Below are 17,990 nucleotides of genomic sequence, written 5' to 3' on the forward strand. Positions count from 1 at the left end.
AAAATTTTATTGCTTTATTGTATATCCTTCCAGTGTTTTTATGCAAATAAATGCAAACATGAATGCACATTCTCATTTTCCCACCTTACACAAAAATAGCACATAAATTGTTCTAAACCTTGATTTTTTCCCACTTGATCATATATGCTGGAGATCTTCCCATATCACTGTACTTTTTTGAAAAAATATTTTTATTATAGTATAACTAACATAGTGTTAGTTTCAGGTGAACAATATAATGATTCAACAATTGTATACATTATTCAGTGTACTTTGAATCTGTTTTATCTCTGCCCCCACCCCCTCCTTCCCCCACGTAAAGGCCTTTTTAATTACACTAGCTCCTCAGAGTAGAATCTGTCCTTCATGTCCAGTTACTTAGAATGTTCCACACATATCTAGAGCATTAAATCCTCCCGTTTTTTAGTGGTTCCCTTTGCCTAGAAAGCACAAATTGCCCTTGTGACTTGCATTTGCTGTTGCTGATGTCACATGTAACAATCAGCCTATTTGTTAATTTTTGCTTAGTTAACACTGGCAGTTACACTTTCTTCCATCCATGCTCTTCTAGGGGAAAAGGACTTCAAATGTGTCTGAATATCTTCTAAATAACAGATGTTACCCGATATTTCCATTTAGTTCTTTTAATCATTAAAGCTAATCTTTATGAAAACATTTTGAATGTAGCATTAATAACCCCTGGGCATAGGGATTAAAAGTGTTCTTCTGAAGCCAGACTTCTTGGGTTCAAATCCCAGCTCCATCATTAATTAACGTTATGACTTTGGGCAAATTAGCCTTTGTTATACTTCCAATTCCTCATATATAAAGTGGAAATAATAAAAGAAACCTATTCATAGAGATATCCTATAGTTAAAGGAGTTCATAAATTTAAAACATTTAAAAAACTGGCTGGCTCCTACTAAACTTTCAATTCATGTTATCTTGTGCATTTTCCTAAAATACAGCTTTCAAAGAGGATTCCCCACCCCTTGAATCCTTTAAAAATAATTTTTATAAGACTTGCTGTTTGAGAATATAAGTACCTATATATCTTTTCAATTACTCATTCCTTTATGTCTTCACTTCCTTTTCAATAGTTCTCTTCCTAATTCCCAAAAGGATTTAACTGGAGAATGAAAATCTCATCAGGCTACCTTAATATCTTTCTATGTGCCAACTACTTTACATATATTTAATTCTAAGCACAGTTGTTTAGAAAGGCATAATCTTTCCCATTTTATCAATGAAGAGATTGAAGCGAGAGAGGTTAAGTGTCTTGTTTCATATTAAAAAGCTGGTTTCAGAGCAGAATTAGCACATAGGTTTTTCTGATTACAGACCTTAATCACCATACCACACTGACAAATGTTTTCAGAAGATAATATTAGTGCAAGTGTGGAGTTTGGACTAAGGAAATGAGACTGGAAGTGGGAAATACTGGAATTGAGCCAGCTTCATGCACACACTTGAACACGTGAATGAAAAAAAATGAAAAGAAATAAAAAGGCTTACATGTAGTAAGGGAGGTCTGTTTTCAGAGGTTAAAAATAGTATACATTTCTTTGAATTCATTAGGAATTACTTGCCAGCTGCTGGTTAAAAAGCCTTGACTACAGTAGCTTGAAGGGATTAGGATTTTATTTTCTTACCTAAATGAAGTCAGGCAGCTAGTAGGCAGTTATGAAATCTGAGGCTTTTTCCTGGCTTCCTCCACCATCATAAGTGTATGGATTCAATCCTCAAGTCATAAAATTGCTGCTAAGCTCAGGTCATCACACCAACATTCCAAGCAGGGAAGAGGGCGGGCAAGGAGAAAAGAGACCGAATGGCTTTCATAAAAGCCCTGCTCGGTGACTTTTACTTACATATCTGGCCACCCCACATGCCAAGCTTGGGAATGTAGTCTTCATTTGGGTTTATTGTCCAGGATTCTGCTACTAAAGGAGAGAAGAGTAGGCAACCAGAAGTCTCTCCCACTCCCTAATTATTATACGTTGCTTTTAATTGTTCTTAGTCACTTTTTAAAGAAATAAATGCAGGAGAAATAGTGCTAACTAAAAAACAACACCGTGGTTGTATTATGCAAAAAGTGTAATTCTTTATTTCACTGCTGTCTCTGCCCCATTGCCTCTAGTTAACATTTATAAAGTCCAGAACATATCCTATAACAATGGGAAGTGGTATCAAAGCAGCCCCAATCTGTGTAAAAGACTCAGATCTTTAATGGGGTTCCCCCAACTTAACTCTCTTCCATTAGAGGGAAATCAACTTCTGACCAAGTTTACTCCCTCGAAGCCTAGTTCAGGAGAAAGTGTGGTAGGGCAAGGGGGAATGCTGATGTCCCACTGGCTTCTTTCCTTCTAAGACCCAGAGAGGAGGGGAACTTACTACCTTGACTCAACTATCCTTTACTTAGAAAAACAAGTTTAATTGGGGCACGTGGGTGGCTCGGTTAGTTAAGCGGCTGCCTTCGGCTCAGGTCATGATCCCAGGCTCCTGGGATCGAGCCCCACGTCAGGCTCCCTGCTCGGCGGGGAGTCTGCTTCTCCCTCTCCCTCTGCCTCTCTTCCCGGTTTGTGTTCTCTCTCTCTCAAATAAATAAATAAAATCTTTTAAAAATAAAGAAAAGAAAAACAAGTTTAATGAAAGTATTTGTCTAGTTAGGTCCTTTTGAACAGTGATAGTAAGGTATGTATTCATAATTTTTAGTCAAAGCATCTGAATCCTGACCATATATTATTTATATATTTAGTTGTTTATGTATTTTTTACATGATATAAAAATCACCCGTAAGGGACATAGTTCATATATGGGATGGAAATTATTTCATCTTTTTAGCTCAACATCCATGTTAGATAACCACATCAGAAAAAGGAAAAATATCTTCTGCTCTACTCAGTTGAAAGCTGACTTTTTCTCTCATAGCATCCTGTTTTTTTCTTTGTAATTTTTTTTTTTGCAATTGACAGTTTGCCATGTACATAAAAATTATACAAACATAAAGACACATACAAATGTGCTGGTTCTTAGATATTATCTTCCAAGTTTCATCTGGGCTTATGAATTTATAAATATTAACATTAATAGATGAAAATAAGGTAGTGACTATTACACAGGTTATCAGCCATTTGGTCTGGGAGTCTACATTTGTGTCTTCAGAGGTGTTCCAAAGAAGTTTGACTTTCAAAGCCTTTGGATGAGACACATATGCTACCTACCTGAAGGCATTTGAGCTTGATAGGCGATAAAGCTTGCAGACATTTCTATTTATGTCATATTACTGAAATCAAAATTTGACTATCTATAGTATGTGAGTTAAATATGCTGCCTCTTTTTAATTTAATATAGTGCATTAAAGTATTTATAATGCTATGTTCTAGGCACTTACATAAAGAATTTCATCTACTGTTAACATGAAATTAGTAATAGGTTTAACAGTCTTAAGAAATATAAAAGAGCTACAATTTATTTTAAAATATTGACAGTTCACAAAAATAGCTAATCAAATAGACGAGACAATATATCTATGATGCAAAGATAAAAAATATTCGTGAAAGAATATTTGGAAATGAAAAGTAAAACACCAGATTCAAATGTTGTAATCAATGTAGAGAATGATATTGCATAAAATACGAACTTCAGCTAGATATTGTTATGTTGAGATTTATGGGAGACTATAATAAAACATGGTGAATACACATAATACATTATTAATAACTATTAAAATAGTTTACTAATAACTATTAAGATGATAATGTGTTAATAACTATTAAGATAAATGACCAGCCACAGTCGCATATTTGTTCTGGGGTTTATTACTTGGGACCTGTGTACCCCAATGTAGTACAAATTCCATGATGGCCAGGCTGTCTGCTTTGTCACTAGGTCATATTCTGTACTTAACACACCACTTGTCACATAGAAGGTACTCAGTGAATGTTCCATGAATGGCCAGGTCACAGCGATCTGTGGTCCCTTTGATCCATTATTAGTCATGCCGAAATACTGCACAATGCTTTATAGATCTTGATGGTGACTCTACTGAAACAGAGCTATTAAATGGCAAATAGTGCCACTACACACAGACTTACAGTATTTATCCATTAGCTGATGTACAAAATCTAAACTTGGCACATGAAAAGTGATTTCAGATTTTGAAGTCCCAACTTGGCAGATGAAAAATCTATTTTAGAGTGTAAAGCATGGGATGGGACACCTGGGTGGCTCAGTTGGTTAAGTGAAAGACTCTTGATTTCAGCTCAGGCCATGATTCTCAGGATTGTGAGATCGAGCCCTATGAAGGGCTCTGCTCTGGGCAAGAAGCCTGCTTGGGATTCTCTCTCTCCGTCTGCCGCTCCTCCCCCACTATGTGCTTGCTCTCTCTCTTAAAAAAAAAAGTGTAAAGAACAATGTTTAAAAATGTAAATACAAAATTTGAGTTTAACATTGATAATGACCTATAACTGAAGCAAGTAAAAATGAAGGCCTGGGGCGCCTGGGTGGCTCAGTTGGTTAAGCGACTGCCTTCGGCTCCGGTCATGATCCTGGAGTCCCAGGATCGAGTCCCACATCAGGCTCCCTGCTCAGCAGGGAGTCTGCTTCTCCCTCTGACCCTCTTCCCTCTCGTGCTTTCTATCTCATTCTCTCTCTCTCTCTCAAATAAATAAATAAAATCTTTAAAAAAAAATGAAGGCCTGATGTATAGCATGAAACTGAGAAGAGTCTTATAAAAGGAACTGTCTGGTCAAGAGGATCAGTAGCTAGTGAGAAGGGGGAGGAGACACAGAGGAATCTAACCTGATTGAATCTGAGGTTAGTGGTGGCTTTGACTTTCCTAGGCACAGAAGAGAAGAAATAGATTTGGGGATAAATAATAAGATCCACTTGGGAATATATTGAATTTGAGGTGCTTCTGAGGCATTCATATAGCGATATATGTATATATATATATATATAGCAAAAGACATATTTATCTTAATTTTGCTGCTAACTTGCTAAAACTTTTACTCAAACTGCAAAGAAAAAAAACAGCATGAAAATACCCTTTGAGCATCTGTACAAAATACAGGTTGTTTAGCACCAGCTTAAATTCCAATTTAAAACCTATCTCCTGGTTCTCTTCTGCAGGTAACATATAATGGAATGGATTTTTTTCCTTTGGAAGCAAATTGTTTTCCAGATATAAACCCACTACCAACAACATAGGATTAAGTATTCGCACCTCTTTAAAGTTAAGCTGAGATTCAAGCTTCAGGGGAAATTAATTTTGTATTCATTTGGTAGCTTGGAAAATGGTGAGTTGTTTTTTAAATAAGCAGGATCAAATTAGTCAGTTTTGCAGTACTGGGAAATCCAACTATTATGGGAGAGTTATTCCTGAAAGTAGATTAGTCTGGAGACTAACGATCAGGTGTAACTAAGTGAACAACAGCCAGCTTCCATCCAAGCAAGAGCCCATGTATTCTTAGACCCACAAAGAAGACGGGGCTGCTGGTACCTTTGTGGCTAAGGTAAAGAAGCACTTTAGATATTTATTAACTCAGTCCTTATAACAATCATATGAGATATTATCATGCCATTTTGCAGGTGAGGAAGTGGGATGAAATAATGTGCCCAAGGTCACATGCTAGTAAATGGTTGAACTGGAATTTTAACCCAGGAAGTTCTAACCCCACTCTTACCCACTATAATAAACCTTTTCTTAAATATGTGCAGAGGGCTAACACTGACATGAAAAGTCTGGAAATGAAATTGCATCAGTGGAAACATTTTATCTGCTTTTATTTTCTGGGATAGTTTCAATTTAGTGAAATTTTGTATTTCAATAAATGTTAATTCACTAAATAAAACTGTGTGACTTCCTCCTTCCAAGGGCAGTTTAGTAATGTGGTCAAGATTTCTCTGCCTCTCCCAGCTTTCTGACTAGGGGTAAATCATTTAATTGCTACTTGACTCAGTTTCTGTATTTATTGATAAATAATGGTTTTCCAATAATCTTTATACATTTGTAAGGATTAAGTAAGATAAGGCAAGTAAAACTTTAAAACAGTGCTTACTGGAAAAAAAACTAGTGCTTGTTGTATAAACATTAGTTATTATGCTGTTGTAAGACTTCTTTGGTCAATAAACCACAAAATTAAAATCGTAATGTTTGACTGGAAAATCTGACTACAGCTGGGCTTACTCTCGAACAGTTTCCATTTATCCCTTCTTTCCAAATTCCCCTTTATTACCTCTATACTACAAAGTGTTAGGAAAAGATGAAGTATTAATTTTCTTTCTTTCTTTTTTTACGGAAGAAATTTTACTTCTAAAAGCTTATTTTAAAATCCTTTCAATAAATGGAACTGGGAAATTATTTGTTCATATGGACAAAAATGAAATTGGACTCCCTATGTCACACCACATACACCCAAAATAAAAAATAAAAAATAATTGAGACAATTTTGCCAAAGAAGAAATTACAAGGGAAATTTTAAAATATTTAGAGACGAATGAAGCAAAACCACAACATATCAAAACTTAAAATGGGATGCAGTGAAAGCAGTGCTAAGGGAAAACTTATAGTCATAAATACATGAAAATAAAAGGAAGATCTCAAATCGGCATCCTAACTTTACAATTTAAAAAACTAGAAATTCAGATGGATTTTCCATCCAGACTATGGATTTCTGTATCAATAACAGGTTTTGCTGCAGTAACAATACCAAAATCTCAGTGCCTAATAGAAGTTTATTTCTTATTTGTCCAAAATTTACTACAGGAAAGAGAAACTCCCAAGAAGCTATTTTCCACGTGTTACCTCAGAAATCCAGGCACGCAAGTGGAATTGTCTCCTGTACCAGTATTAATTTTCTTTACAAATATTTGAGTGCATAGGAGGTATTGGCGATATAAAGGTAAGGAAGACAGACGTGCTTTCTTAGGGAGCTTACTATCTGAAAGTCAAGAGAAACTGAACAAATAATTAAAAGCATTACCTATGTCTGGAAAAGGAATGTTTAAACGTTCTTGACAGGAGAAAATAAGGAGGCAAAAACAGAAGGCACAAAACATGATGCAGATTGGAGACGTGATACGCATTAGGGTTGCAAATGACAAATCCTGCTCCCAAGTCTCTCATTAGCAATTAAGTAAAGTGTTAGGAGTTGAGATTCGTTCTGTGGTCTGTTAACTCTCAGTTGGAAGGTAATCCACTCCTTCCCGGAGAAGCTGATTGCTTCCTGGCCACGTGGTTACACCTAAACTATGTTTCAACCTTCGTTCTGTTTAGCCACACCCCTCTCATCTTAACCACACCTCTTGATTCACAAAGCATTTCGTAAGCAAAGGGAATATCGCGAGAACTCTATATTGTCTCCCATTTGACGTTTTCAGCGGTGGTTGTCGCTGTTGTTCTCGCGATATTTTCGGGTAAACGGGAGCCCGGGCGACCCGGGCTTCTGTGAAATATGGCGGTCGGCTGATACCGTAACACAAGGTAAAATAAACCCCGCTGGGTGTTGTTCTCCCGATTGTTCCAAGGCTGTTCAGGGCGTGAATGTGGTTAAGGAGGCTGAGAATCTGTCATGGGCTTGGCTCCCTGTCTTCATCATTCTGGTGAGAGGGCCGGACTGGGGAGCCGCTCCACCTCCCCCGGGGGCGTTGCTGGCAGGACCCTGGGCAGCGCTGCGCCTGGGAGCTCCCCTCTCCCCAGTCCGGTGTCTCTCTGCCTGTCTTGCAACTTGAAGGAGTTTAAGTGCTTCTCCGATAGCGGCTGACCCTGACCCATTGCTCCTCGCGGTGTCCGGTGCCCCGATGGCTCTTCTGGTCCTCACTGAGAAGGGTCCCGTGTTGTGAAGACCAGCCGGATCGTGTCCCCATCCTCCAGGGTGTCTGGCTCCCCACCCCCATTCAGGCAAATACCAAATTCTTGGCAGCAGATTGCTCTCTTTAGGAAAGACCGAGGTCTTGGCCTCGCCTCGAAAGAGTTTCGCACGCCGCTTGGGGAAATGAGAAAGGAGCACGGCTGGCGAGATGCTATAGGAGAGAGGTCTGAGTGTCACTACTTTTCTTAAACCCTCGAGGTTTCTTAAACCCTAGAGGTTTTACCTACCTTCGGAAGGTAACTTGTCAATTCGTGGTAGAAAATAGCCTTGGGTATAGATAGTGTATATGGTTGATAGGTCATTGTTTGGGAAAACATGTTTAACTTTTATATTTAGGATTTAGTGCCCTCAAGACTTAACGCAAAGTTACATAATATCTGTTAAAATGTTGCAGGACTGGCTTTCAGAAGCAATTAGAGATACATTTAAAAACAGGATTTGTTCATTTGTTTGAAGTTTTATTTAAGTAATTGCCTAGCCTGATACATTAAACTCTGGTATATAGCCGTTAAAAGAAATGAGTCAGGCTTCTACAATGAAGAATTCAGGAGTACGCTTGTTTTGTTTATAGATATCTTTAAATTGATGCAGTTATTCCAGTTCTCCTAGAGAAGAAATAAATTTCATGGTTTCGGGGAGGGGGGGGGAAGGGGAAGAGAGTAGTTTTTTTTTTTTTGATAATGAACTATAGTACACAACTGAGTTGAAATGGCTTGAGGGTACAGATCATAAAAATATATCAAGCCTGAAAGTTCTCTTAAAGGAAATCAGGCCTAGTCTGGAACATAAAAAAAAAAATTAAAAAAAATATATAAATTTATTTTCTTTAGCGATTAATGGTTTAATTGGAAGAAATAGTGAAACTGATTTTTAATGGAAGTTACATTTAGTCTGCCAGCTAACAAATCCTGTTTAACAGTTGTTCGGTATTTATTCTGATTCTGCCTTTTAATGTCATGATGGGCAAATTAACCTCTTTGTGTCTTAGTTTCCTTATCTGCAAAATGGCAATAACAACATTTAACTCATAAGGTTGTTGGTGAGGATTAAATGAGTTAATACGTGCCCTTAGAACAATGCCATACAGTTACCATTCATTCAATATTAGCTATTGTTCTTTAAAAATTTTTGTTTCCTAACTTCTGTAGTTACTCACAAGACGTTGCCTTGGTACTTAGTCAAAATACAGACTGAAGAAGATGCTTTTTAATGTAATTTCTTTCTGATCCCAAAAGTGATTAAATACTCTTCTATATGGTTAATATGTCTTTAAACTCCATCTTCCAGTGGCTTGCTTTCTTATGCTGTTCTCTCAATTACTAAGGTACACATTCCTTCTTTCCACTACTCCATACAATCTTATTGTAGTCTAGGCCAGTTCTTCTGCTCTTGGTGCCTTGTTGGCCCATTCTTGTATTTGGAGACATTCATTCTATTATAAGTGTATTTTATGTGTTCCTGACCTTTTCCACTTCAGTTTTGTACACTTTTATTGAGTAGTTAGTACAGTCAAGCTGTTATTTGAGGAAGACTGTATTTATCCTTGCTTCACATTGCTGCTAGGCACTTCCAAATTGTTGTGTTGCCATCACTCTACGGCCTCTTCTCTTAGCTTTTCTATCAGTTTATATCATCCTCAGTCTATTCATATTATTAACTAATCTCAGATACTATCCCACTTTCCTCAAGCACTTTAATATAAATTCCAAATATTCTACAAATCTTTGCATTTCTTTTGAGAATTAGAAAAATTTACCAAATGACTCATTTATTTATCTTTGTTAGAAACTGTGAGGTAGCCATTATGCCTCCCTCCCTCCTTTTAAAGTAAAATATAATAGCGGATTCTATGATGTTGAGGATCTTTCCAAATTTGTCACATAGCTAGTAAGTAACTAGATATTAACCCAGTTTTTTTGGGGTCACAAAAGTCATATTTATGCCATCTTACTCAGCTTCCAAGTATACCTTTTTTTTAAAATCACTTGGAAGTTTACTAGATTTATTTGAATTATGTTGGGGTAAATGATTTTAAAAACAACATGAACTCTATTGTAAAAAGTCTAAGTTTTTAAGTGAAAAGAATAAGTACTCTTGGGGGGATATCCAGTATTTGTCAAGTGAAACTAAGTTATATTTCATAATAAAATTTTAGTGTATTCTAATGCAATATAATCAAGTAATTGAAAGTTACAGGTAAGTTATTGTTTTGCTTTTTGTTTCTGAAGTTCATTGATGGCCTGGATAATATCTGTTCTGTGTCCTTTCTCATTCTTATTAATGGCTTGTGTGAGTTTCATAGGTCTGCTGTAAAAAATTACCATAAACTAGATGGCTTAAAAACATCAACATATCTTCTCTCAGAGTTCTGGAGCTTAGCTGACTGAAATCAAGGTCTTGGCAGGGCCATGTTCCCTCTGAGGGCTCTAGGAAAGAATCCTTCCTTGCCTTTTATAGCATCTGGGTAATCCTTGGCTCTCCTTGGTTTGTAGGTGCATCCCTCTAATCTCTGCCTCTGTCTTCACATGGCATTCTCTCCTGGTTATGTGTCTTCACCTGGCCTTCTTAAAGAACACCAGTCACTGGATTTTGGGCCTCTCTAATCCAGTATGATCTCATCTTAACTAATTACATCTTCAAAGACCCAAATATTTCCAAATAAGGCCCATTCACAAACACCAGGATTAGGACTTCATTGTGTCCTTTTAGGGAACATACTTCATGGTCAACATGGTCATATATATTAACCAATTAAATGTTTCTCATATTGCCAAATATATATTAAAAATAGAAGTTAGCTCATAAAATGTGGGTAACAGGAGTAAAATTGTTTCTCCATTTTTGTTTGGAGAAGTAGTTAAACTTAAGCAGACTAAAAGGTGTTATGAATTCTATGTTTTAATTTTGGCAAAATCTCATTGTCTCATTGTATTCAAATGGATGCAATGATGAAATATGGGCTGTATGACATTACTTAGATTGATGATAATATGTGTTCCAGCATGAAAGGTGGTTTCTTATTTCTTAGGCAGTTTATCAAAACATTGTCTTAGTCTCAGCTATTATCAATGACTTCCTAGACTTTTTTTGTTTGTTTTGCTTCTTAATATACATGACAGTTTAGGGGAGAAATTGAAGAAAACAGGTATATTACTGGAGACTGGGAAAGTATGAAGAGCAGCACCAACCAGTGGGCAAAGGAATCAAATACAGTGGCTCCTAAATTTTTAGATTTTGTGGACCAGTACACAAAATAGAGGGAAAAAACCGAAACAAAACAGGGAAAGGGGCTGCATTTGAGGACTGATGTAGAATTGCAGTTTTTAATCCAAAAATCAAAACAAAAACCTCTGTTATCTACTTTTATCATTTCATAAAAGAAAGGACATTTTGACACATTAAAAAAAAGGAAGGAGATAATCTCAGATACAAGGTTTTTAAATTGAATAAATTTAGCTTTAAAAGTTTCCTATATTGTCTTTGGTTTTTTCATTAAGGTTCAGAAAAGAAAATTTTCTAACAGAATGGCAGTGAATTCTGGAAACCAGTGATCTAGGGAATTTCTTTTTTTTCTTTTTTCAAAATTTATTTGAGAGAGAAAGAGAGTGCAAGCGGGGTGGGGGGTGTTGGTGGGCAGAGGGAGAGGGAAAGAGTCTCAAGCCGACTCTTCCCTGAGCACGGAGCCTAATGCGGGGCTCAATCTCACGACCCTGAGATCATGAGCTGAGCTGAAACCAAGAGTTGGATGCTTAACCAGCTGAGTCACCCAGGTGCCCCAATCTAGGGTATTTCTAAATGCATTTTTTAAAATGGCTGACCCAGCTAGATGGAGAAGCATATAAATTGGGAATGGGAGCAGTGGAACTGGATAACTGGAGGAAGTCCAAGGGATTGGAAACACAGGGATAATGAAGAACAAATTCTGTCCTAGTTAGGAAATTAAAGAGCCAGAAGGATAATTGATTCTGCTCACAGAGGAAAATTAGTGTTTTAGATTTTAGAGATGGAGCAGTTTTAAAAGTTAAGAGGTGCCAAAACGTGGTCTTGCTTGTGTGTGGCTTTGCATAGATGGAAGTCACTGGCATAGAAAATCAGTTACACTTACCTGGTAAAAGTGTTATCATTGTGAGTGAATGCCATAGGATGAGTGTCATAGGGTCATGACTTGCAAAGGATTGTGATGGAATGAGGAAGAAGAGAAGCATATTGAATGATCCAGGTGCTAGAGTCATTAAGGAAATTTTAAATATATCCAGATGTTAGTAGAAGATGATCATATGTACTGAAGTGTCAGTGTACACTGGTTTGGGGCATGGACTCTGGAGCCAAGCTGCTTGGGATCGAATCCAGGTTCTATCACTTGGTGTGTGGCCTTGCAAAAATTACTTGACTGTTCTGTGCCTCAGTTTCTTAACTATAAATGAGAATAAAAATAGCATCTACTTCATAGAGTCGTTTGGGGGTTACATGAATAAATATATAAAATGCTTCAAATAATACCTAACACATAGTATGAAAGCTGTAACTGTATAGTATATGTGTTTATTATTATTATTAGAAGTAGAAGGGAAGAGATGATTGAGAAACTGTAATATGATATATAAAACATACGCTGCTTTACCCTGTGAGTCTCAGAAATGAAGTAAGGATTCGAAGGGAATTACCACCAGGAGAATGTCAAGTTCCATGAAAAAAGCAGGTAAAAGGATGCTTTTAGAAAAACTAGAAGTTATTGGATAATTTGTTCATATCAGAACAGTGGCTCTGTGGAGTAGAGTGGCAAGTACTGAGGATGGAATGGGTTTCTTGGATGTAGGTTAGTCCTGATCTAACAGGAGTGGGACAGGAATGGCAGAGTGGCAAGGTGCTCCATTCTAGAAAAGTAATCGTGGAAAATAAGAATGGAAGATAATAGAGTCTGGGAAGTAGCCAAGTGGGAGGAGTGCTGAATAAGCTGTATGAATTGTTAGAAGGTTTGTAAAACCAGCTGCTGTCATATCTTTATATGTAATTTAAAAGAAATTTATAAAGCTTAGAAAAATAAAGTTTAGGAGTAAAATTCAGTTTAATTCATTTGCTCATCAATGCTCTCTGTACCTATTATGTGCCAACCACTCTTCTAAGTACTAGGACTACTAGAGTGGAAAAAAAAATTCCTCTCCTTGTGGATCTTATATTTTTATATATTTACTTATATAACTGTTTTGATTGGAAAGCTGTGGTGTCATGGGTATTTCTGGGGAAATTTCCTTCCTTCCTTCCTTATTTGGGGAATGTCTCTTCCTCCCTCCCTCCCTCCCTTCTCTCCTTCCTTTTTTCCCGTTAGTATTTATTAAATACCCCTGTCCCAGGTGTTGGAGATCTACAGATCAAGTGAGACAGGTTCCGGCTCTAACACTACAGTGGAGAAAACAGAAAATTAAAAAAGCAATTAATTGAGGCTGAATTGTCTTTGGAATGACCCAATGAAAATGTCATAGAAAGAAAAATATATACATGTCTGCAGAGAGATTTGTACTGGGAATAAAGATTTGAGAGGAATCAGCATGTAGATGGAAATTGTAGGGTTGGGAGATCACTGGGGGAAAATGTGGAGGTTGGGAGGAGCACCAAGTGCAGAATCTGAAAGGAAGAGGAATCTGTACAGTAAGCCAAAGAAGGTCTTCAAGGTAGAATGAAAATCAGGAATATAGTATCACTTAAGCCAAGGTCAGATGCTGTTTCAAGAAGAAAAAGAAGTGATAAACTTTTTTGAGTCAAAATTAGATAAGGACTAAAAAATGTCCATAAGATTTCATACTAAAAAAGTTGTTAATGACCTAGCTCAGATCAAATGTAGTTAAGAGGTGAGCATGTAGTGAGGAAGTAGTCACAGTGTACAAATGGGGACAGTTCTTTTTTTTTTTTTTTTTTATAGTAAACTCTACCCCCAGCATGGGGCTTGAGCTTACCACCCTGAGATCAAGAGTCACATGCTCAATTGACTGAGCCAGCCAGGTGCCCCAACAATTCATTCTATTAAGTTTGGCTTATAGATAAGCAGCCAGAGATCTATAGCTGGAGTTGGACTGGATTTAATGTAGAGTTTTGTTCTAAAGATAAGAGGTTTGAACATATTTAATATTTAACTCCAATAGGAATGAGTAGAAATTGAAAGACTGAAGAAGAATCAATCTTGGTGTAGTTACCACTAAGCAGGTACAGAAAATAAATTTGATTACTCTGAGTTTAATAAACTTAGGGAGCGCAGCTTATGCCTACAAACACTCAGAAGCTTAATTTACAAATGAGAATACCAGTTTTATAATTGTCATGGGGATCAGAAACTCATCTGTCATGTCTACATGTCTCTTTTTTCGTTAAGAAAAACATACACATGAAAAGCAAAATTATAATCTGAAGGCCATGTTGTGCATATGGAATAGGAAGGAAGTTAGTTGGATGTTTTTAATAGCAAATGAAATCAACATATTAACGCTTCCAGGTTCACTTTAGAGCAGTAGCCCCCTTGTGGACTGATTAGTAGTGCCCCTGGTTAGAGACTGGTCTCTTGGACAGTATTCATGATCACTGGCCAGTTTTTACTTCTCTGACTCTCCTTTTTGTTCACAAATGTCCTTTCTGTGGCCCATTCTTTCTATATTAATCCTACCCATTGGATTTCAGATGAGTCTGCTTTCTTCTAGAGAAATTCTTTTTCTTTTAGCGGCTCCTGCAACCATTTGATTTATTCTATTAGGTGTTGATTTTATTAATACAACTTTGATTTCTAGTAATGCTTTATAGTATCACCTATAGTATTATTTATATAAATCAGTCTTATAAAAATTATATGAATATTTGAGAATTCAGTTATTTTTACGGCTTTGTAACATAGTTTAGAAAGAGTTGGCATACTGGTCAAAAAAAGAATACCAAGCAGTCAATTTTTAAATTAATACTTTTATTGCAAAAATAGATAACTTAGTCCAAAATTTTGTTAAAAAGACAATTAAAATCCTTCCATAATTTCCTTTTAACATTTTTGCATATAGACTTTGAATCAGTTTCTTGTGTATCTTTCCTCCCGTTTCCCATAAAACTGGACTTCTACAACCTTCTAGTCTTTTCCTAATGTATTATGAGTGTTTTCCTATGTCATTAAATGTTTTCTTTTATAAGATTTTCAGTGTTTACATATATTCAGAGCTTTTAATTCACCATAGTTTGTATATTTGCTACCCAGCATTTCTTTCTTTCTTTGATATTTAAAAATAACAATATGAGAATTAGTCTCATAATGAGAATTATCCTCATAATCAAGGTTTTGGTGACAACCAGATTATTACCTCAGGATACTTTCCTAAAAAGGGAATTTACTTAGTCAAAAGGAGAGTGGTGAATATTTATATTCTTCTAGCAATAGATTAGCATATCTATTTTATTTCATTGTCATCTATTAGTAGGAATGTATTTTAATATTTGCTAATTTAATAGAAGAAAAATTATTTCTTATTTTAATTTGTATATTTAAATATTATGAATGTGAATTGCTTTTCACTTTTTTGCTGTTTAATGTGTGTGTGTAAATTGCCTTTCATTAGTATGTTTTGTCAGGGTGGGATGGAGAAAGGAGAGGTGCGTATAAGCATTAAGCTTTTTTTCTCAAGGAGGAGTGAAATGTTAAGTCATTCCAACAACATTTGTCAGTTATCCAAAATTAAAAGAAACCTTTGTATCTTTTTTAGAGTATTCATTTAGTCATTATTTATTCCTTAGCATGACTATATGAAAGAAGAAGGTTTTCCTGAAGATGAGGCGACTGAATCGGAAAAAAACCTTAAGTTTGGTGAAAGAGCTGGATGCCTTTCCAAAGGTTCCTGACAGCTATGTAGAGACTTCAGCCAGTGGGGGTACAGGTGAGTATCAGTTCCAATTAAAACTCCTTCAAGCGCAGCTTCTTAGGGAGCCAGTCAACAACATACAGAAATGTAGTCATGAAGAAGAACTCATCAATGCATTGCACAATAACTTTGTGACTGGTCTGTCCTTATGTCACACTGTTTGCCCTAATTTTATTGTCATGTATATTTTCTTTGGCATCTAAACCCAGTGCAGTCTATGCGTTTAGCAGCATTTATTAAAACATTGCTGAACAAATTAATCCAACTTTACTGCTTTGGTGCTCTTGAGTTATGTATAATTATATATGAATAGAATTGAACTTGGAAGAAGTTATTTAACGATCTTAAACTGCTTCAGTCCTATTTTGGTTAAGAATAAATCAATTTAGACATTATAATAGAAATCTTAGTTTCATATTACTGGAGAGAGGCAGCATGAGGTAATAGTTAAGAGCTTAGACTCTGGAACCAGACGGTCTGGATTTAAATCCCACCTCTACCTTTTCCTAACTACTTGACCTTAAGGAAGTTACTTAATCCATCTATGCTTTAGTTTCTTCTTCCATGAAATGGGGATAATATCAGTTTTTACCTGGTAGGGTTACTCTAATGATTAAGTAAATTAATATTTAAAAAATGCTTAATGCAGTACCTGCTACAAAAAGAAGTGTTCATTAAATAAAACAAATATGAAATATGTAAGAAAAATATGCGACTATGATAGTATTTACTATTATTTCTTTCCCCATGAAGAGCTAATAAAATATTTCACATAAGATTGACATTTCATTTGGTAAAATGTGTAGTTAAGTTTCTTGCTATTTCTAACCTGTGATTGTTTTTTTTTTTAATGAAAAAGTGCAAGTTCTTGTTGCACAATCCATTTTAAGTATATTTTGTCACAGTATAAGATAGTTCTTTTCTTTTTGTCAGGTCTTTTCTTTTATAAATGAGGTGATATATTTAGGAGATTCCAAAGTAGATGAGAATTTTATTAGAGATTTGGAGATGTTATTTGCGTTTCTGGTACACAGATTGTCATGGCTTCTCAAGAGCTAAGAATTAGTCTAGTTTTTTTATAGATTGGCTATAGGCATGGATGTGTTTTTAATTATGAGGGGACTGCTTTCAAATTTGTAGTGTAAGACTTATGCTTACTTTCCTCATTTATCATGCCTATGGCAGTGCCATATACAAGAAAGGAAAAATTCTGTGTCTTGTAAAATTTGGCAAATCTATTTAGTGAGATACCCTTAATATTGATGAGATAAAATGCTTCTCAATAGTAGAAATGTTTGTGTTCATGTTTGCACTCATTAAATCTTCATTTTTGAGCTGTTTTAGAAAGAAATGTATAATGAACATTTTAAGAAAAACCTTTTATAGTATCCATTCACATGGCAATCATAAGGGCTTTCTTTGCTAATTTTAATCTCACTTAAAATAGTTTCCTGTTTACTTTTTAAAAATTGTTTTAATTCTGGTTTTTTGTTTCGTTTCTCAGTTTCTCTAATAGCATTTACCACAATGGCTTTATTAACCATAATGGAATTTTCAGTATATCAAGATACATGGATGAAGTATGAATATGAAGTAGATAAGGATTTTTCTAGGTAACTTCTTTTTACTTCTTGAAATACCTTTGGATTCAAATTGTTTTAAAGTTAGCATATCCTTTTAAAAATTTTTTCTAACCTTTTATACTTGGTTTGTTTTAGTTCTGAAGAAGTAGTCCTGAAAATTCTCCTTAACTGCATGCATTAGGGGAAACATTTTAGAGTCATTTCAATATTGGTTAAATGCTAAAAGAGAGATCTTCTTGATTTAATATGCACTTGTATAAAAAGGTTAGGAGAACATAATATATATATATATTTTTAGATGCTGAAATGGTAGAAATTGTTTAATGTTTTGAAACTTTTTAGATTTTGAAATATCTTGTGTGTGCTGGAAAATAAAGTGTCTAAAGCTACATTGTATATGCTTATAACTAGATTTTTATAAATTATATCTAAATACAGTTTTACTATAAATAGTATCACTTTTAACCCTTTTAAAATATGTACTTTATTTAATTTCTTTGGATTTTTTAATGATTGGAAATTACAGGTTTATAATGTTAAGATTGCACTAGGTGGAGGGCGGGGTGTACTTCTCAATTTCAATTCCATTTCTGCCGTTTACTAGCAATGTGACTTTAGGGAAGTTACTAAATCTATGTTTGCATGTACTTCAG

At 35.6% G+C, this 17,990-nt stretch overlaps 1 protein-coding gene across 2 annotated transcripts in view; it reads left to right on the top strand.

Annotated features, from left to right (window-relative positions):
- Positions 1-7,369: 7,369 nt before the first annotated feature.
- The window catches only part of ERGIC2 (ERGIC and golgi 2), a 42,636-nt gene continuing 32,015 nt past the window's right edge, over positions 7,370-17,990 (top strand). The window contains exons 1-3 of one of the 2 annotated variants that reach the window (XM_027594891.1): positions 7,370-7,483; positions 15,630-15,769; positions 17,259-17,367. In XM_027594891.1, the coding sequence (XP_027450692.1) occupies positions 15,664-15,769; positions 17,259-17,367 (215 nt within the window). In that variant the 5' untranslated portion in view covers positions 7,370-7,483; positions 15,630-15,663. Of the gene's footprint in view, positions 7,484-15,598; positions 15,770-17,258; positions 17,368-17,990 lie in introns of both variants that reach the window. The other variant, XM_027594892.1, reaches the window with a different exon arrangement.

This window comes from Zalophus californianus, chromosome 9 (assembly GCF_009762305.2).
Source record: "Zalophus californianus isolate mZalCal1 chromosome 9, mZalCal1.pri.v2, whole genome shotgun sequence".
NCBI lineage: Eukaryota > Metazoa > Chordata > Mammalia > Carnivora > Otariidae > Zalophus > Zalophus californianus.